Source organism: Anomaloglossus baeobatrachus, chromosome 4 (genome assembly GCF_048569485.1).
Source record: "Anomaloglossus baeobatrachus isolate aAnoBae1 chromosome 4, aAnoBae1.hap1, whole genome shotgun sequence".
In the NCBI taxonomy this organism is placed as follows: Eukaryota; Metazoa; Chordata; class Amphibia; order Anura; family Aromobatidae; genus Anomaloglossus; species Anomaloglossus baeobatrachus.
In genome coordinates this window covers 655,467,978-655,484,305 of record NC_134356.1, presented here as the reverse complement: position 1 = coordinate 655,484,305, position 16,328 = coordinate 655,467,978, and the positions used below count along the sequence as shown (strand labels likewise).

Sequence of the window (16,328 nt, the reverse complement as noted above, 5' to 3'; positions counted from 1 at the left end):
GGTTCCCAGCGAGATGAATCTATGGGTGATGAGGCGGACGTAACTGATCAGGATTCTGATCCTGGGACCGCTCTCAATCTAGATGCACCAGATGGTGACGCCATAGTTAATGATCTTATATTTAACATCAATAAGATGTTAAATATTTCCCCACCAGCTCCTCTTGTAGAGGAGTCAGCTTCGCAGCACGAGAGAATCCATTTCAGATACCCTAAGCGTACATTAAGCACTTTTCTGGACCACGCTGACTTTAGAGACGCAATCCAGAAACCTCACGCTTATCCTGAAAGGCGTTTTCCTAAACGGCTTAAAGATACACGCTACCCTTTTCCCACTGAAGTGGTCAAGGGTTGGACCCAGTGTCCAAAAGTGGATCCTCCAATTTCCAGGCTTGCAGCTAGATCCTTGGTTGCAGTTGAAGATGGAGCGGCACTTAAAGATGCCACTGACAGGCAGATGGAGCTCTGGCTGAAATCCATCTATGAAGCGATTGGAGCGTCATTAGCGCCTTCTTTTGCGGCCGTATGGGCACTCCAAGCTATCACGGCCGGGCTTGCGCGAGTCGACTCAGTCACACGTGCATTTGCCCCGCAGGTAGCACCATTGACCTCGCAAATGACGGCATTCGCGTCGTACGCGATTAATGCTGTTCTTGACGCTACAAGCCGCACGGCAGTGGCGTCAGCCAACTCCGTTGTTTTGCGTAGGGCCCTGTGGTTGAGACATTGGAAAGCAGATTCTCATTCCAAGAAGTGCTTAACCAATTTGCCTTTTTCTCGTGACCGATTGTTTGGAGAGCGTTTGGATGAAATCATCAAACACTCCAAGGGTAAGGACTCTTCCTTACCGCAACACAGACAAAACAAACCCCAACAGAGGAGGGGTCAGTCTGGTTATCGGTCCTTTCGAGGACCGGGCAGGTCCCAATTCGCCTCGTCAAAAAAGACTCAAAAAGACCAGAGACGCTCAGATTCTTGGAGGTCTCAGTCACGCCCAAAAAGGCCAGCCGGAGGAACCGTTGCCAAGACGGCGTCCTCCTGACTTGCGGTCTCCGATTCCCACACCCGCGGTCGGTGGGAGGCTGTCCCACTTTGGCGACATTTGGCTGGCAAGCGTCAAAGACCGTTGGGTGGGAGATATTCTGGCTCACGGGTACAGGATAGAGTTCAGTTCTCGTCCGCCAACTCGTTTCTTCAGAACTTCTCCACCACCAGACCGAGCCGATGCTCTGTTGCAGGCGGTGGCCGCTCTAAAGGCGGAAGGAGTGGTGACCTCCGTCCCTCTTCAGGAACAAGGTCACGGTTTTTACTCCAATCTGTTTGTGGTCCCAAAAAAGGACGGATCGTATCGACCCGTCCTGGATCTAAAGTTGCTCAACAGACACGTAAAAGTCAGGAGGTTCCGGATGGAATCCCTACGCTCCGTCATAGCCTCAATGTCTCAAGGAGATTTTCTAGCATCAATAGATATCAAAGATGCGTATCTCCACGTGCCGATTGCACCAGAGCATCAGCGTTTCCTACGCTTCGTCATACACGACGAGCACCTACAGTTCGTAGCGTTACCTTTCGGTCTGGCAACAGCCCCCCGGGTCTTCACCAAAGTCATGGCAGCAGTAGTAGCTGTTCTGCACTCGCAGGGTCACTCGGTCATCCCGTATCTAGACGGCCTGCTTATAAAGGCACCCTCTCAAGAGGCATGCCAACACAGTCTGAAGGTGGCGCTAGACACTCTCCAGACTTTCGGGTGGATTATCAACTTTCCAAAGTCTCATCTAACCCCGACCCAATCTCTGACTTATCTTGGCATGGAGTTTCATACTCTATCAGCGATAGTGAGGCTTCCACTGGACAAGCAGTGCTCGCTACGGACTGGAGTGCAATCTCTCCTTCAGAGCCAGTCGCACTCACTGAGGCGCCTCATGCATTTTCTAGGAAAGATGGTAGCAGCAATGGAGGCGGTCCCGTTCGCACAGTTTCATCTGCGCCCTCTACAATGGGACATTCTACGCCAATGGGATGGGAAATCGACGTCCCTCGACAGGACTGTCTCCCTCTCTCAGACTGCCAAGGACTCTCTGCGTTGGTGGCTTCTCCCCAACTCATTGTCACAGGGAAAGTCGTTCCTTCCCCCGTCCTGGGCAGTGGTCACGACAGATGCGAGCCTATCAGGGTGGGGAGCGGTGTTTCTCCAACACAGGGCTCAGGGGACGTGGACTCAGGAAGAGTCCACCCTGCAGATCAATGTTCTGGAAATCAGAGCAATCTATCTTGCCCTGCGAGCCTTCCAACAATGGCTGGAAGGCAAGCAGATTCGGATTCAGTCGGACAATTCCACGGCGGTGGCGTACATCAACCACCAAGGGGGAACACGCAGTCGCCAAGCTTTTCAAGAAGTCCAGCGGATTTTGACGTGGGTGGAAAGCATGTGTTCCCACCTCTAGCATTGTTACCCAGAGTTCTCCGGAAAATCAAGTCCGACTGCCATCGAGCCATACTCGTCGCTCCAGACTGGCCAAGAAGGTCGTGGTACCCGGATCTGTGGCATCTCACGGTAGGCCAACCGTGGACACTACCAGACCGTCCAGATTTGCTGTCTCAAGGGCCGTTTTTCCATCTGAATTCTGCGGCCCTGAACCTGACTGTGTGGCCATTGAGTCCTGGATCCTAGCGGCCTCAGGTTTATCTCATGAAGTTGTTGCCACAATGAGACAGGCTAGAAAACCATCCTCAGCTAAGATCTATCACAGGACGTGGAAGATATTCTTAGCGTGGTGCTTGGCTCAAGGGTTTTCTCCCTGGCCATTTGCATTGCCAATTTTTCTTTCCTTCCTGCAGTCTGGGTTGGAAAAAGGTTTGTCGCTTAGCTCTCTTAAGGGTCAAGTCTCCGCGCTATCCGTATTCTTTCAGAAGCGCTTGGCACGGCTTTCTAAAGTACGCACGTTTCTCCAAGGAGTTTGTCATATCGTTCCTCCTTACAGACGACCATTGGAACCCTGGGATCTGAACAAGGTTCTCCTTGCTCTCCAGAAGCCGCCTTTCGAGCCTTTGAAAGAGGTTCCCCTTTCTCGGCTTTCACAAAAGGTAGTTTTTCTTGTGGCGGTCACGTCTCTTCGAAGAGTGTCCGAGCTAGCGGCGTTATCTTGCAAATCTCCCTTCCTGGTGTTTCACCAAGACAAGGTAGTACTGCGTCCAATTCCAGAGTTTTCTCCCAAGGTGGTTTCTTCCTTTCATCTCAATCAGGATATCACTTTGCCATCTTTGTGTCCGCAGCCAGTTCACCAATTTGAAAAGGGTTTACATCTGTTGGACCTGGTGAGAGCACTCAGGATTTACATTTCTCGCACGGCGTCTCTACGCCGTTCTGATGCGCTCTTTGTCCTAGTCGCTGGTCAGCATAAGGGATCGCAAGCTTCCAAATCCACCCTGGCGCAGTGGATCAAGGAACCAATTCTTCACACATACCGTTCTGCTGGGCTTCCGATTCCATCTGGACTGAAGGCCCATTCTACCAGAGCCGTGGGTGCGTCCTGGGCATTGCGGCATCAGGCTACGGCTCAGCAAGTGTGCCAGGCGGCTACCTGGTCGAGTCTGCACACGTTTACCAAACACTACCAAGTGCATACCTACGCTTCGGCAGATGCCAGCCTAGGTAGACAGGTCCTTCAGGCGGCGGTGGCCCACCTGTAGGAAGAGGCTGTCTGACAGCCCGTTCATGTGGTATCTTTTTACCCACCCAGGGACTGCTTTTGGACGTCCCACTGTCTGGGTCTCCCAATTAGGAGCGAAAAAGAAGAAGGGAATTTTGTTTACTTACCGTAAATTCCTTTTCTTCTAGCTCCAATTGGGAGACCCAGCACCCGCCCTATTTGTTCTTAGGGTTTCGTTTTTCGGGTGCACATGTTGTTCATGTTGTTTCTTAAGTTCTCCGATCTTGTTATCGGATTGAATTTGTTTTTGAAACTGTTATTGGCTTTCCTCCTTCTTGCTTTGGTACTAAAACTGAGGAATCCGTACTCCTACGGGAGGGTGTATAGCCAGAAGGGGAGGGGCCTTACACTTTTAAGTGTAGTTCTTTGTGCGGCCTCCGGAGGCAGTAGCTATACACCCACTGTCTGGGTCTCCCAATTGGAGCTAGAAGAAAAGGAATTTACGGTAAGTAAACAAAATTCCCTTCTTTGTCCTCATCCAGTTCATCGGTATGAGAAGGATTTACATTTGTTAGATCTGGTGAGAGCACTCAGAATCTACATTTCCCGCACGGCGCCCCTGCGCCGCTCGGATGCACTCTTTGTACTTGTCGCTGGTAAACGCAAAGGGTCGCAGGCTTCCAAAGCCACCCTGGCTCGATGGATCAAAGAACCGATTCTTGAAGCCTACCGTTCTGCTGGGCTTCCGGTTCCATCGGGGCTGAAGGCCCACTCAACCAGAGCCGTGGGTGCGTCCTGGGCATTACGACACCAGGCTACGGCTCAACAGGTGTGCCAGGCAGCTACCTGGTCGAGTCTGCACACTTTCACCAAACATTATCAGGTGCATACCTATGCTTCGGCGGACGCCAGCCTAGGTAGAAGAGTCCTGCAGGCGGCAGTTGCCTCCCCATAGGGGAGGGCTGTCTTGCAGCTCTAACATGAGGTATTTCTTTACCCACCCAGGGACTGCTTTTGGACGTCCCAATCGTCTGGGTCTCCCAATGGAGCGCCAAAGAAGAAGGGAATTTTGTTACTTACCGTAAATTCCTTTTCTTCTAGCTCCTATTGGGAGACCCAGCACCCGCCCTGTTGTCCTTCGGGATTTTTGGGTTTTTTCGGGTACACATGTTGTTCATGTTGAACGGTTTTCAGTTCTCCGATGTTACTTCGGAGTGAATTTGTTTAAACCAGTTATTGGCTTTCCTCCTTCTTGCTTTAGCACTAAAACTGAGCATCCCGTGATCCCACTGGGGGTGTATAGCCAGAAGGGGAGGGGCCTTACACTTTTTAGTGTAATGCTTTGTGTGGCCTCCGGAGGCAGTAGCTATACACCCAATCGTCTGGGTCTCCCAATAGGAGCTAGAAGAAAAGGAATTTACGGTAAGTAACAAAATTCCCTTCTTCTTCTAGCTCCAATTGGGAGACCCAGCACCCGCCCCTGTTTTTGTATAACACATGTTGTTCATGTTAAATGGTTTCAGTTCTCCGATATTCCTTCGGATTGAATTTACTTTAAACCAGTTTATAATTTTTTCCTCCTTCGGGCTTTTGCACCAAAACTGATGAGCCCGTAGCAGTACGGGGGGTGTATAGGCTGAAGGGGAGGGGCTTTACACTTTTAGTGTAATACTTTGTGTGGCCTCCGGAGGCATAAGCTATACACCCAATTGTCTGGGTCTCCCAAATGGAGCTAGAAGAAAAGGAATTTACGGTAAGTAAACAAAATTCCCTTCTTTTAGAATGAACAGGTTACGCTGGTGCAGCAGGACAGTCGGGATGAAGGGGTTTAGAATGGGCTGTTGAGCAGATGTCTGGCTGTTTGAGCGGAGCTGGCACTGCGCCGGCTGTTTGAGCGGAGCTGGCACTGCGCCGGCTGTTTGAGCGGAGCTGGCACTGCGCCGGCTGTTTGAGCGGAGCTGGCACTGCGCCGGCTGTTTGAGCGGAGCTGGCACTGCGCCGTCGGTTGGCGCGGAGCTGGCACTGCGCCGTCGGTTGGCACGCAGCTGGCACTGGGCTCTTTTCAGTGGAGCGAGACTCGCTGGCATGCACGTGGCTAACAGGGTTACAAAAAACCCCCCCCCAGTAGGTGTCACTACATATGTGGTACTCAGGGGTGACGATACAATGGAGCTCCTGGGAGAGGGGAGTAGGGTCCCCTCCTGTGCTCACCTGCGGCTGAACCCTCCGCTCCCCAACATCCCTATACAGGTTTTTTTTTGACCCTGTTATGAATCATGTTCCTAAGCCCTCGTTTGCCCTAAACTTGCCCTGGCTAGTGAGCAGGCTAACGAGATCACTAGTTTCGCCTCTACAATGCAGAAACATAAGTAGGAAAAAAGATCGAGGATATGGACGTGATAAGGGAAAACACTTGATGCTGCGTCAGTGCAGCTGACACCACCGCTGCTCACAACCAGACTTCATCCAGAGCAGACTTCTTCCAAAGCGGACCACATAGAAATGAGAAGTCCGTTTCTATCTCAGTCATCAGCTGATCAGGCACATGATCTAAAATAGTGAAGGGGAGCGAGCGCACCTGGGATTCCAAACTACAGCCAGCGGTCAAGCAGGAAAGGGTGCTTAACCCTTACAGCACTTCCAGAAAAAAAGATGTTATTCAAGTAACAGCAGTGGATCTGCCAGAAGCAAGGCGCTGTGACCTTCTGATACTAGACTCGCCCAAGGTCTCCCCCAGGCAGGACACACTCATGATGCTAGCTCTGCGCTGGCCGGTGCGGCGGGGCTGGCTCTGCGCTGGCCGGTGCGGCGGGGCTGGCTCTGCGCTGGCCGGTGCGGCGGGGCTGGCTCTGCGCTGGCCGGTGCGGCGGGGCTGGCTCTGCGCTGGCCGGTGCGGCGGGGCTGGCTCTGCGCTGGCTGATTGGTGCTGTATAAATTGTTAAAAGTGAGCTCCCTCTAGTGGTGGATGAAGATATGATGACCTCAGTCAACACATAATTTTTAATCTTAAAGGGATAAATGATGTGGATTTTTCACTGTAATTCTTTTGCCTTCCCTTTTCCTTTGCAGAAGGAAAGATTTTACGAAAAAGAGTTGGGCCTCCCTGAGCCGTCCTGCAAAGAGCTTGCCGACCTCATAGGTGTATGTCATAATTACAACCCCTCGGGGAGACCGTCCTTCCGGACCATCCTCCGAGACCTGACACAGCTCCAACCCAATGGTGAGCGATGGTCAGGACCTGTCCACCGCAGCCATCGCCTCCTCGCTGTGTCCCGCTCACTCTCTGTGCTCTTCTCGTCCACAGATCTTTCTGACATTGGCTCCATCAGTCCAGATTTCTCCATAACGGACCCAACAGTGTTCCAGAAGCGATACTTAAAGAAGATCCGGGAGCTGGGAGAGGTATTCCTGAATTAGTGGATTCATCTGAGAGCTCGCGCTCTGGTGGCCCCGTGACATCCTACTTTTTATACCATTTTTTTTTTGGGGTTGGGGGGGGGGGGGTGTTTAGCCAAAAAATTGCAAATCTGACACTTTTCTGCAGGGGGTGGGGCCTCACTGTCCAGCCCCACCCCCTGCACACTCATTGGCTGTCAGTATTCTGCCAAGCACTGACCTCTAGCAGAAGACAATATGGGCACATAAAATGTAGTAATTAGGCCCATCCTATAGTATACGCCCATCTTGTAATGATGTGCCCCATCATTGTGCCTATCTTGTACTAATGCCCCCATTTTCTAGTATTGTGCCCATCTTGTACTAATGCCCCCATTTTGTAGTATTGTGCCCATCTTGTACTAATGCCTCCATTTTGTAGTATTGTGCCCATCCTGCTCACCCTGTAGTAATGTTCCCTTTTCTGCTCCTCTTCTTGTAGCAATGTTCTATCCTGTAGTAGTGTCCCATATTGGGCCATTCTTTAACACTTAAAAAAGACAAATCCTTCTCACCTCTCCTCTCTCATCCGTTCCCTCAATGTCCTGCTTCTTGCTACCGCAGCCCCCTTGATGGTTGCTATCAGTGCAGGGGACGCGGCCCGCCCGCACTCCCCTTGATGATCGCTGCTGGTGCAGAGGCTGCTGCTGACAGCGCTATATATCAGAGGATAGATTTCCGGCCGCTGCACAGGAACGAGCTCTGTATACAGCTTCTCCAATGATCAGCTGCTGGTCAGCGGCTAATCATTGCAGTAGCTGTATACAGAGCTTGCACCTGCGCAGCGGCCGGAAATCTGTCCTCTGATATAAAGCTCTGTCAGCAGCGGCCCCTGCACAGGCAGCGTTCATCAAGGGAGCCACGGGACCTGCGTGCCTCAAGCAGTATAAGGGGCCGCCTGCAGCCTACCGGCAGAGTCTTTGAGACCACTGCACTGCGGAATGTGTGGGGGGAAAGAGTGCAGGGACTCCACGCACGGTTCCCACCCAGCAGGGCGGAAACATGTCGGCTGTGATGCCTGTCAACAAGGTCCAGCCCCTGTCGATATGACGTCACAGGAAGCAGCAAAATCACGACTGGAGCGGTCACATGACCGCGCTGAGCCGGGGGAAAGGGGCTGACAGCAGGGCAGGTAGGTAGTCGCTATCTGCTTACCTGCCCCAATGTAGCTCAATAGTGCAATGACAGAAAAGAGGCAAAATAACCCCTTGAAAGAAAAAAAATTATATTTTATTAGTTGGGGCAGTTTCTGAAGTGATGATACCAGAGACTTTCACTTTTTTATTTTAAAGGAGTTATTGTCTCATGTTTGTGGTGGCGGGAAAAGAAAAACTTTTACAATATTTTTGTTTTCCTAAGCATCTTTCCCATTCCAAGGATGGAATAATTTTTAGTCGTGTACAGCGCGTTTCGTAGGTCAGTGTATCAGCAGAGACCGGCTTCCTAGGCAAAGGGGACCAGCTTCTGCAAGTTTCTGGAGCAGGCCAGATCAGCGGCATGGCTGCACCGCTGGTCCAAACTGTGCGCTGTCTAAGGATTCGAGCAAAGGCAGCTTTACCTCTTCAGCACCAGTGCAAAGTGGATCCTCAGGAGTGCACCTTTTAAGTCGGAAGTTGGGAAGGGGAAAAACTGAAAATCCATGATACAACCCTTTTAAAAGTATTTTTTGTGGTCGTTTGATCCTGTTGCTAATAGGGGTGCATCTGATGTGATCTGAGCTAACTCTGGTCAAATCTGATGTGATCCGAGTTAACTCTGGTCAAATCGGATGTGATCTGAGCTAGCTCTGGTCACTTCTGAGGTGATCCACGCTAGCTCTGGTTGCATCTGAGGTGATCCAGGCGAACTGTGGCCGCATCTGAGGCCATCTAACTTAGATTTGGTCTTATCTGCTGTGATCCGAGCTAACTCTGCTCTTATCTGAGGTGATCCGAGCTAGCTCCTGCCACATCTGAGGTGATCCAGGCTAGCTCTGGTCGCATTTGAGGGGATCCGAGCTAGCTCCGGCCGCTTCTTAAAGGGATTCGAGCTAGCTCCGGCCGCTTCTGGTGGGATCAGAGCTAGTTCCGGCCACTTCTGGGGGGATCCGAGCTAGCTCCGGTCGCTTCTGCACGGATCCGAGCTAGCTCCGCTCGCACCTGATGTGATCCGAGCTAGCTCCGCTCGCTGCAGTTGCAGGTCAGTGTCGGCAGTATATTGTGCTGACTCAGCTTCACTGCACACATGTGCATTAAATATTTGGCTGAATTTTTTAAGCTGTTAAATATCCTTCAAAAGTCACTGACGTTCCCTCCTCCCCCTCCAGGGACACTTTGGGAAAGTGAGTCTGTACTGCTACGACCCGAATAACGATGGGACGGGGGAGATGGTGGCTGTGAAGTCCCTGAAGTCGGGCTGCAGTCAGCAGCTGGAGACAAGCTGGAAAGGAGAAATCCGGATACTGAAGAAACTCTACCATGAGAACATTGTGAAATATAAAGGCTGCTGCAGCGAGCAAGGTGACATCCGCTTCCTCGTATTCCCGCTTCCTCGTATTCCCGCTTCCTCGTATTCCCGCTTCCTCGTATTCCCGCTTCCTCGTATTCCCGCTTCCTCGTATTCCCGCTTCCTCGTATTCCCGCTTCCTCGTATTCCCGCTTCCTCGTATTCCCGCTTCCTCGTATTCCCGCTTCCTCGTATTCCCGCTTCCTCGTATTCCCGCTTCCTCGTATTCCCGCTTCCTCGTATTCCCGCTTCCTCGTATTCCCGCTTCCTCGTATTCCCGCTTCCTCGTATTCCCGCTTCCTCGTATTCCCGCTTCCTCGTATTCCCGCTTCCTCGTATTCCCGCTTCCTCGTATTCCCGCTTCCTCGTATTCCCGCTTCCTCGTATTCCCGCTTCCTCGTATTCCCGCTTCCTCGTATTCCCGCTTCCTCGTATTCCCGCTTCCTCGTATTCCCGCTTCCTCGTATTCCCGCTTGCTCATTCCACTACTCTTGTATTCATCTCCGATTATCTGTGTCCGCAGGAGATAAGATCGTGCAGCTGATTATGGAGTACGTCCCTCTCGGCAGTCTGCGGGATTATCTACCCAAACACAATGTGGACCTGGCGCAGATATTACTGTTTGCACAGCAGATCTGTGAGGTGGGGTCTCTGCCCCCGCGGTCTCCGGGGGCGGGTGGTGGTTACGGCGGGCGGCATATACTGATCTATGTCTTGTACACACAGGGGATGGCATACCTGCACTCCCAGCATTACATCCATCGGGACCTCGCTGCTCGGAACGTCCTGGTGGAGAATGAGAACGTGGTTAAGATCGGTGATTTCGGACTTGCCAAAGCCGTGCCGGAAGGACATGAGTATTACCGCGTGAGAGAGGATGGCGACAGCCCAGTGTTCTGGTAAGAGCCGGGTATGGGGTGAATATTTTGTGCCCACGTTCCCCATTGAAAACACATGTACGCTCAGCTGACCTGAGCATGCAGCTGTGTTGGTAGTGTGCATTCTTGTGTGGTGCTGCCACCTGGTGGCCACACTGTTATATTTTTTCTAACCAGTGCTTTGGGCAGCAGTATCTTCCGGCCGCCAGCTATCCACAGATATAACTTATTTTCTATTGTTTACTTCTAGGTATGCCACGGAGTGTCTTAAGGAATGCAAATTCTTCTATTCCTCCGATGTCTGGTCCTTCGGGGTCACCCTGTACGAACTTCTGACTCGATGTGACTCCGGTCTCAGTCCCCCGGTGGTAAGTCCAAATTTCTTCCTGCATTATCTCCCCAGCAGTCTCTGCCATCTCTCGGCTCTCACTGTCTGCGTCGGTCTCGGCCGTCTCTCGGCTCTCACTGTCTGCGTCGGTCTCGGCCGTCTCTCGGCTCTCACTGTCTGCGTCGGTCTCGGCCGTCTCTCGGCTCTCACCGTCTGCGTCGGTCTCGGCCGTCTCTCGGCTCTCACTGTCTGCGTCGGTCTCGGCCGTCTCTCGGCTCTCACTGTCTGCGTCGGTCTCGGACGTCTCTTGGCTCTCACTGTCTGCGTCGGTCTCGGCCGTTTCTCGGCTCTCACTGTCTGCGTCGGTCTCGGACGTCTCTTGGCTCTCACTGTCTGCGTCGGTCTCGGCCGTTTCTCGGCTCTCACTGTCTGCGTCGGTCTCGGACGTCTCTTGGCTCTCACTGTCTGCGTCGGTCTCGGACGTCTCTTGGCTCTCACTGTCTGCGTCGGTCTCGGCCGTCTCTCGGCTCTCACTGTCTGCGTCGGTCTCGGCTGTCTCTCGGCTCTCACTGTCTGCGTCGGTCTCGGACGTCTCTCGGCTCTCACTGTCTGCGTCGGTCTCGGCCGTCTCTCGGCTCTCACTGTCTGCGTCGGTCTCGGACGTCTCTTGGCTCTCACTGTCTGCGTCGGTCTCGGCCGTCTCTCGGCTCTCACTGTCTGCGTCGGTCTCGGCCGTCTCTCGGCTCTCACTGTCTGCGTCGGTCTCGGCCGTCTCTCGGCTCTCACTGTCTGCGTCGGTCTCGGACGTCTCTTGGCTCTCACTGTCTGCGTCGGTCTCGGACGTCTCTTGGCTCTCACTGTCTGCGTCGGTCTCGGACGTCTCTTGGCTCTCACTGTCTGCGTCGGTCTCGGCCGTCTCTCGGCTCTCACTGTCTGCGTCGGTCTCGGCCGTCTCTCGGCTCTCACTGTCTGCGTCGGTCTCGGACGTCTCTCGGCTCTCACTGTCTGCGTCGGTCTCGGCCGTCTCTCGGCTCTCACTGTCTGCGTCGGTCTCGGCCGTCTCTCGGCTCTCACTGTCTGCGTCGGTCTCGGCCGTCTCTCGGCTCTCACTGTCATTATGGAGAAAGTGGCTGAAAAGTGCAAAAAGTCATGATATGACAAAGTAACGAAAAGAGTCTCACACATCTCCTATGTCATTAGTTTCCCCCATGCTTTACACTGCAGCTCTTCTTGTGTAGATTGGTTGCTGTGTCGGTGCACGCGGCGCTGTTCCCGGTGCTGTACTGTTTCTATACTGTGATATTTCCGGTGTTCGCTGACTCGCTGCCATCTTTACTAGAAATTCATTGATATGATCGGAGTCACCCAGGGACAGATGACGGTGGTGCGGCTGATTGATCTGCTGGACCGGGGGCAGAGACTTCCTATTCCAGACGGTTGTCCATCAGAGGTAAGCAGCCTACCTAGAGAAGACCTCTGCTTGCTGTCATTGAACACCATCATGCATCGTTATATCTGGAGGCCGATAATCGGTCCTAACGATGGAGGCCGTGTCTGCAGAATGAGACCTGGGCTGAAGGCAAAAAGAGGTTAAATGACCGCAAGCCGAGATCTTACCATGGTTCATCCGTACAGTGCCCTAATCTGTGTCCTTTCCTGCTAGGTCTATAAACTGATGACCAACTGCTGGGAGACGGAGGCCAGCTTTCGGCCGTCATTTCCAACCCTCATCCCCATCCTGAAAGCCTTTTATAAAACGCAAAGCACGAAGGAGCTGCCTGTCTCCGTCCATCATCTGCTATAGTCCTGGTGAGAGTCCGTCCCTTTAAGGGGTATTGATGAGTGCACAGAGGAGGGGGGTGCCCGTAAAATCTCTGCAGTTAGCCCCCTTCAGTGCCAGGATTAGGTCTGTAGGTGGCGTTGCCAAGGACTCAACCCCATTGACATGATCACCTGCACTGGTTGCATCATGGAAGCTGCCTTACCTGGGAATGGAGAACATAAGGCGCACCTGTGCAATAATCGTGCCATCTAATCAGCATCTTATTGCAATTACACATTTTGTTCACACAAAGGAAAAAAACATGTATATTACAACACAAAAAGGGAAAATATATATATAAGATATAATTCTCTATATTGGTGGCCAAAAGTTTGGACACGCCTCTTTTATGCAATAGCTTTTTGTGTTCTTACTGAATGTGTACATTATAGATTCAGGCAGCAAAACCGCAGAGGACACCTATGGAAATGAGGAGTAAAGAAAAGAAACGTGTGCGTTAAACCTTAGATTCCTCACAGTACACACCTTTTCCTTTGCTGACAGCTTTACCGACCCTTGACATTACTTTAAGACCTAAAAAATAATGAATACAGAAAATTGCTAGAACGTTGAAAGGATCTTTGAATGCAGCCATGAATACCATCAATTTCTATAATGGAACTTGTTCTCATGAGGTTCATTCCAGGAAAGGAAGAGCAAGAGTTACCTCTGCTGCAGAGGATAAGTTCATCAGTTAACCTCAAAAGATGGAAATTTCCAGCGCCTCATATAACAATCCTCAAAAATGATTTACAGACATCAGGGAGCAGACACTTCTTAGCATCAACGTCCAGTGGAGACTGTAAGAAGCTGGCCTTTATGGTCGAATTCCTGCAGAGGAATAACATTTTTCCAAGCTAGGTAAGGGCTGTGTGACAAAGATGTAGAGAGATGGAGGCTGCGTCAGAAGACAGTTACCCAACCTCAGCCCAATTGAGAGGAGTTGGACGCAGAGTGAAGGCAATGCTGCTAAGTGCTTGGCACCTCTAAGAACTCCTTCAAGACTGTTGCAAGTCATTCCAGATAATGACCTGATGAAGATCCCCTGATATAACAGAGGGGTACTGAGGGGAATCTAAGGTGTAACCCACATTCAGGTTTGTTTTTCTTAGCTTCTTTATTTTCTGGTTTTGCTGCTTTCAGTCTGAATTTACAATGTTTACATTCAAATAAGAACATAGGAAACCATTGCTGTCTCCAATCACATGACTGATACTGTATATCTATCATGGAGGATATGTTTTAAATTTTTTTTTTTTTCTTTCTTTTGAGGTCAAAGCCTTGGAACGTGGAGCATGGACTAAGAAGTATATCAGCTGTTACTCGAACCACGTGGCGGTGACGTCGCCATATGGAGGGTCTCGTCGTCACTGAAGCAGTGTTAACCACTTCAGGTGCAGAGCTGGGACGACGATGCCCTGTATGATCCTCGTGCAATGATGGGCCCAGACCCCCCAAAGGGGGGAGCAGACCGGACTATACCCTTCCTCGTGTCACCACGGAAGCTGTGAAGCTCCTGGCGTCTCCCGTGCTGGACGGCCCCTGGAGCCCACCGTGTTGCATGTTACATGTGAATTGCAAAATGTATGCAAAAAAAAAAAGCTGGTGCAATATTGCAGTATTTTCAGGATATCTGTGCAGCCCCCGCACCTTTTTCCCCCCGGGCAATGTGCAGCTCTCGGACATGCTTGGACTTTTAGTTCTACAGTCGCTGGAGCATCTCAGGTTGCCTCTCCTTTCCATATGAAGCCTTAACGTCTGTGAAATAAGTGTTTTCTGTGCCTGCCGATATGGCGCCATTATACTGTGTAGCAAGTGGACTTGAAATACTTTTTTTTTTTTTTTTTTTAAAGGGGGGTGTTATTGCCCCTGTTCAGATGTGAAATATTAAACTGCTTAAGGGGAGCTGCCAGCCTTACTTTGTGCTTTTGTGGTCTCCGCATACAGGGGAGGGATGGGGGGATGGAAAAAAAGTTAATTAGCAAAATTAAGTTGCGTGCTTTCAATTAAGTCAACACATTTAAAATATTTTTAAGCCACAAGAGGGAGCTCTCTGCATACAGATTGCCCACTACTGGCCTTTATAAATCTGTATGCAAGAGGCTCCCCCTAGTGGTGACTACAAGCAGCCAAACTTTTTATCATTGAACCCTGTGGCCGTGTGAAGTGAAGCTGAGGGTTTTGTGCTCTGTATCAGAAGAAGATGGAGCCCCGAACCCCCTATAAAATATATCATTTATGTTGATTGAAGTGTAATTTCGGGGCAGAAAATATAAAACTTCTGTAAAGTATGGAGATAAATTGAAAAACGATACATTTGTAATTCCCAAAATCCACCACTAGAGGGAGCTGAGTGCATGAACATGCAGTGAGCTCCCCCTAGTGGTTCCTGTAGACAAACTGCAGCTTTCTAATTCCCTGTAGCCACCACTAGAGGGAGCTGTGTATAGGAGTCAACATGCAGTGAGCTCCCCCTAGTGGTGGCTGTACATGAACTGCAGCTTTCTAATTCCCTGAAGCCACCATTAGAGGGAGCTGAGTGTATAGGAATGAACATGCAGTGAGCTCCCCCTAGTGGTGGCTGTAGACAAACTGCAGCTTTCTAATTCTCTGCAGCCACCACTAGAGGGAGTTGTGTATAGGAGTCAACATACAACAAGCTCCCCCTAGTCGTGGTTGTACACAAACTGCAGCTTCGTAATTCCCTTCAGCCACCACTAGAAGGAGCTGTGTATAGGAGTCAACATGCAGTCAGCTCCCCTAGTGTTGGCTGTACACAAACTGCAGCTTTCTAATTCCCTGCAGCCACCACTAGAGGGAGCTGAGTGTAAAGGAATGAACATGGTGAGCTCCCCCTAGTGGTGGCTGTAAATGAACTGCATGTGTTCAATCATTTTTTCATTGCTTATTAGAGCAGCGATCGCGTCTGTTTAACTATTTAGAGGCTGCTGTCAATTTTGCACACTGATATTTAAACACACAGTTTATGGTTAAAATGAATGGAGTGGTTCAAAACTACGTTTATGGTAATGAAAAACTAAAAAGAAGTGGGGGGGGGGGCGCGTCGGAAAAAGCAGATCGGGAACAACCTGCTTATCGCTGAGGGTACCACATCTTGCACCCCCAGTGCTGCCGAGATTCCTCTGGAGAATGGGGCTCTGTGCAGACCTCCACCTCTGCTCCATTCATTGTCTATAGGACTGAGCCCCATGGGGAGTGATTGGAGCGGAGACCATGCATGTGCACTTATGCTCATTTTTGTTTTTTTTTCCTGGTGAGGAAGGGGGAGTTTCCAAAGCCGTGACCCTAGGAGTTTGCAACGGTCGCCCCCCCCCCCCCCCCCAGTGATTAGCACATTATCCCCTGTTCAGTAGATTTGGGGATAACCCATTATTTTTAGGAATATCCTTGTAACATTCCTTGGAGTAACACTGATATTATGCCTGCCATCAAAACAGCTAAACCCTTTCATAAGAAGAGGGGTCACATAGTTTTGCAAATCCACTGTGTATAATTTGTATTTTCTCTAGTCCCTTCCACGACAGCATAGGAGGTTGTCTCCCCACGCCCTAATTGGGACAGGAAGTTCAAGAGGTTTAAAAGGACCCTCCCACCTCCCACAGCCAGTGTCTTTCCTGTCCCCATGGGGCATGGAGAGGTTTTTATTTTTCTCCTATGCTGTGGTGGCCGGCGAACTACAGTATAATATTTTTTTTTTTTTTCTCTTTCCCC

At 50.9% G+C, this 16,328-nt stretch overlaps 1 protein-coding gene across 3 annotated transcripts in view; it reads left to right on the top strand.

Moving 5' to 3' along the window:
* TYK2 (tyrosine kinase 2) overlaps positions 1-14,508 on the top strand; it is a 101,977-nt gene extending 87,469 nt beyond the window's left edge. For 2 of the 3 annotated variants that reach the window (XM_075346498.1, XM_075346500.1), the window contains exons 17-24: positions 6,719-7,051; positions 9,390-9,582; positions 10,092-10,210; positions 10,295-10,467; positions 10,697-10,814; positions 12,114-12,224; positions 12,438-12,583; positions 13,869-14,508. In XM_075346498.1, the coding sequence (XP_075202613.1) occupies positions 6,719-7,051; positions 9,390-9,582; positions 10,092-10,210; positions 10,295-10,467; positions 10,697-10,814; positions 12,114-12,224; positions 12,438-12,578 (1,188 nt within the window). In that variant the 3' untranslated portion in view covers positions 12,579-12,583; positions 13,869-14,508. The remainder of the gene's footprint in view (positions 1-6,718; positions 7,052-9,389; positions 9,583-10,091; positions 10,211-10,294; positions 10,468-10,696; positions 10,815-12,113; positions 12,225-12,437; positions 12,584-13,868) is intronic. The other variant, XM_075346501.1, reaches the window with a different exon arrangement.
* The last annotated feature ends 1,820 nt before the right edge of the window (positions 14,509-16,328 follow it).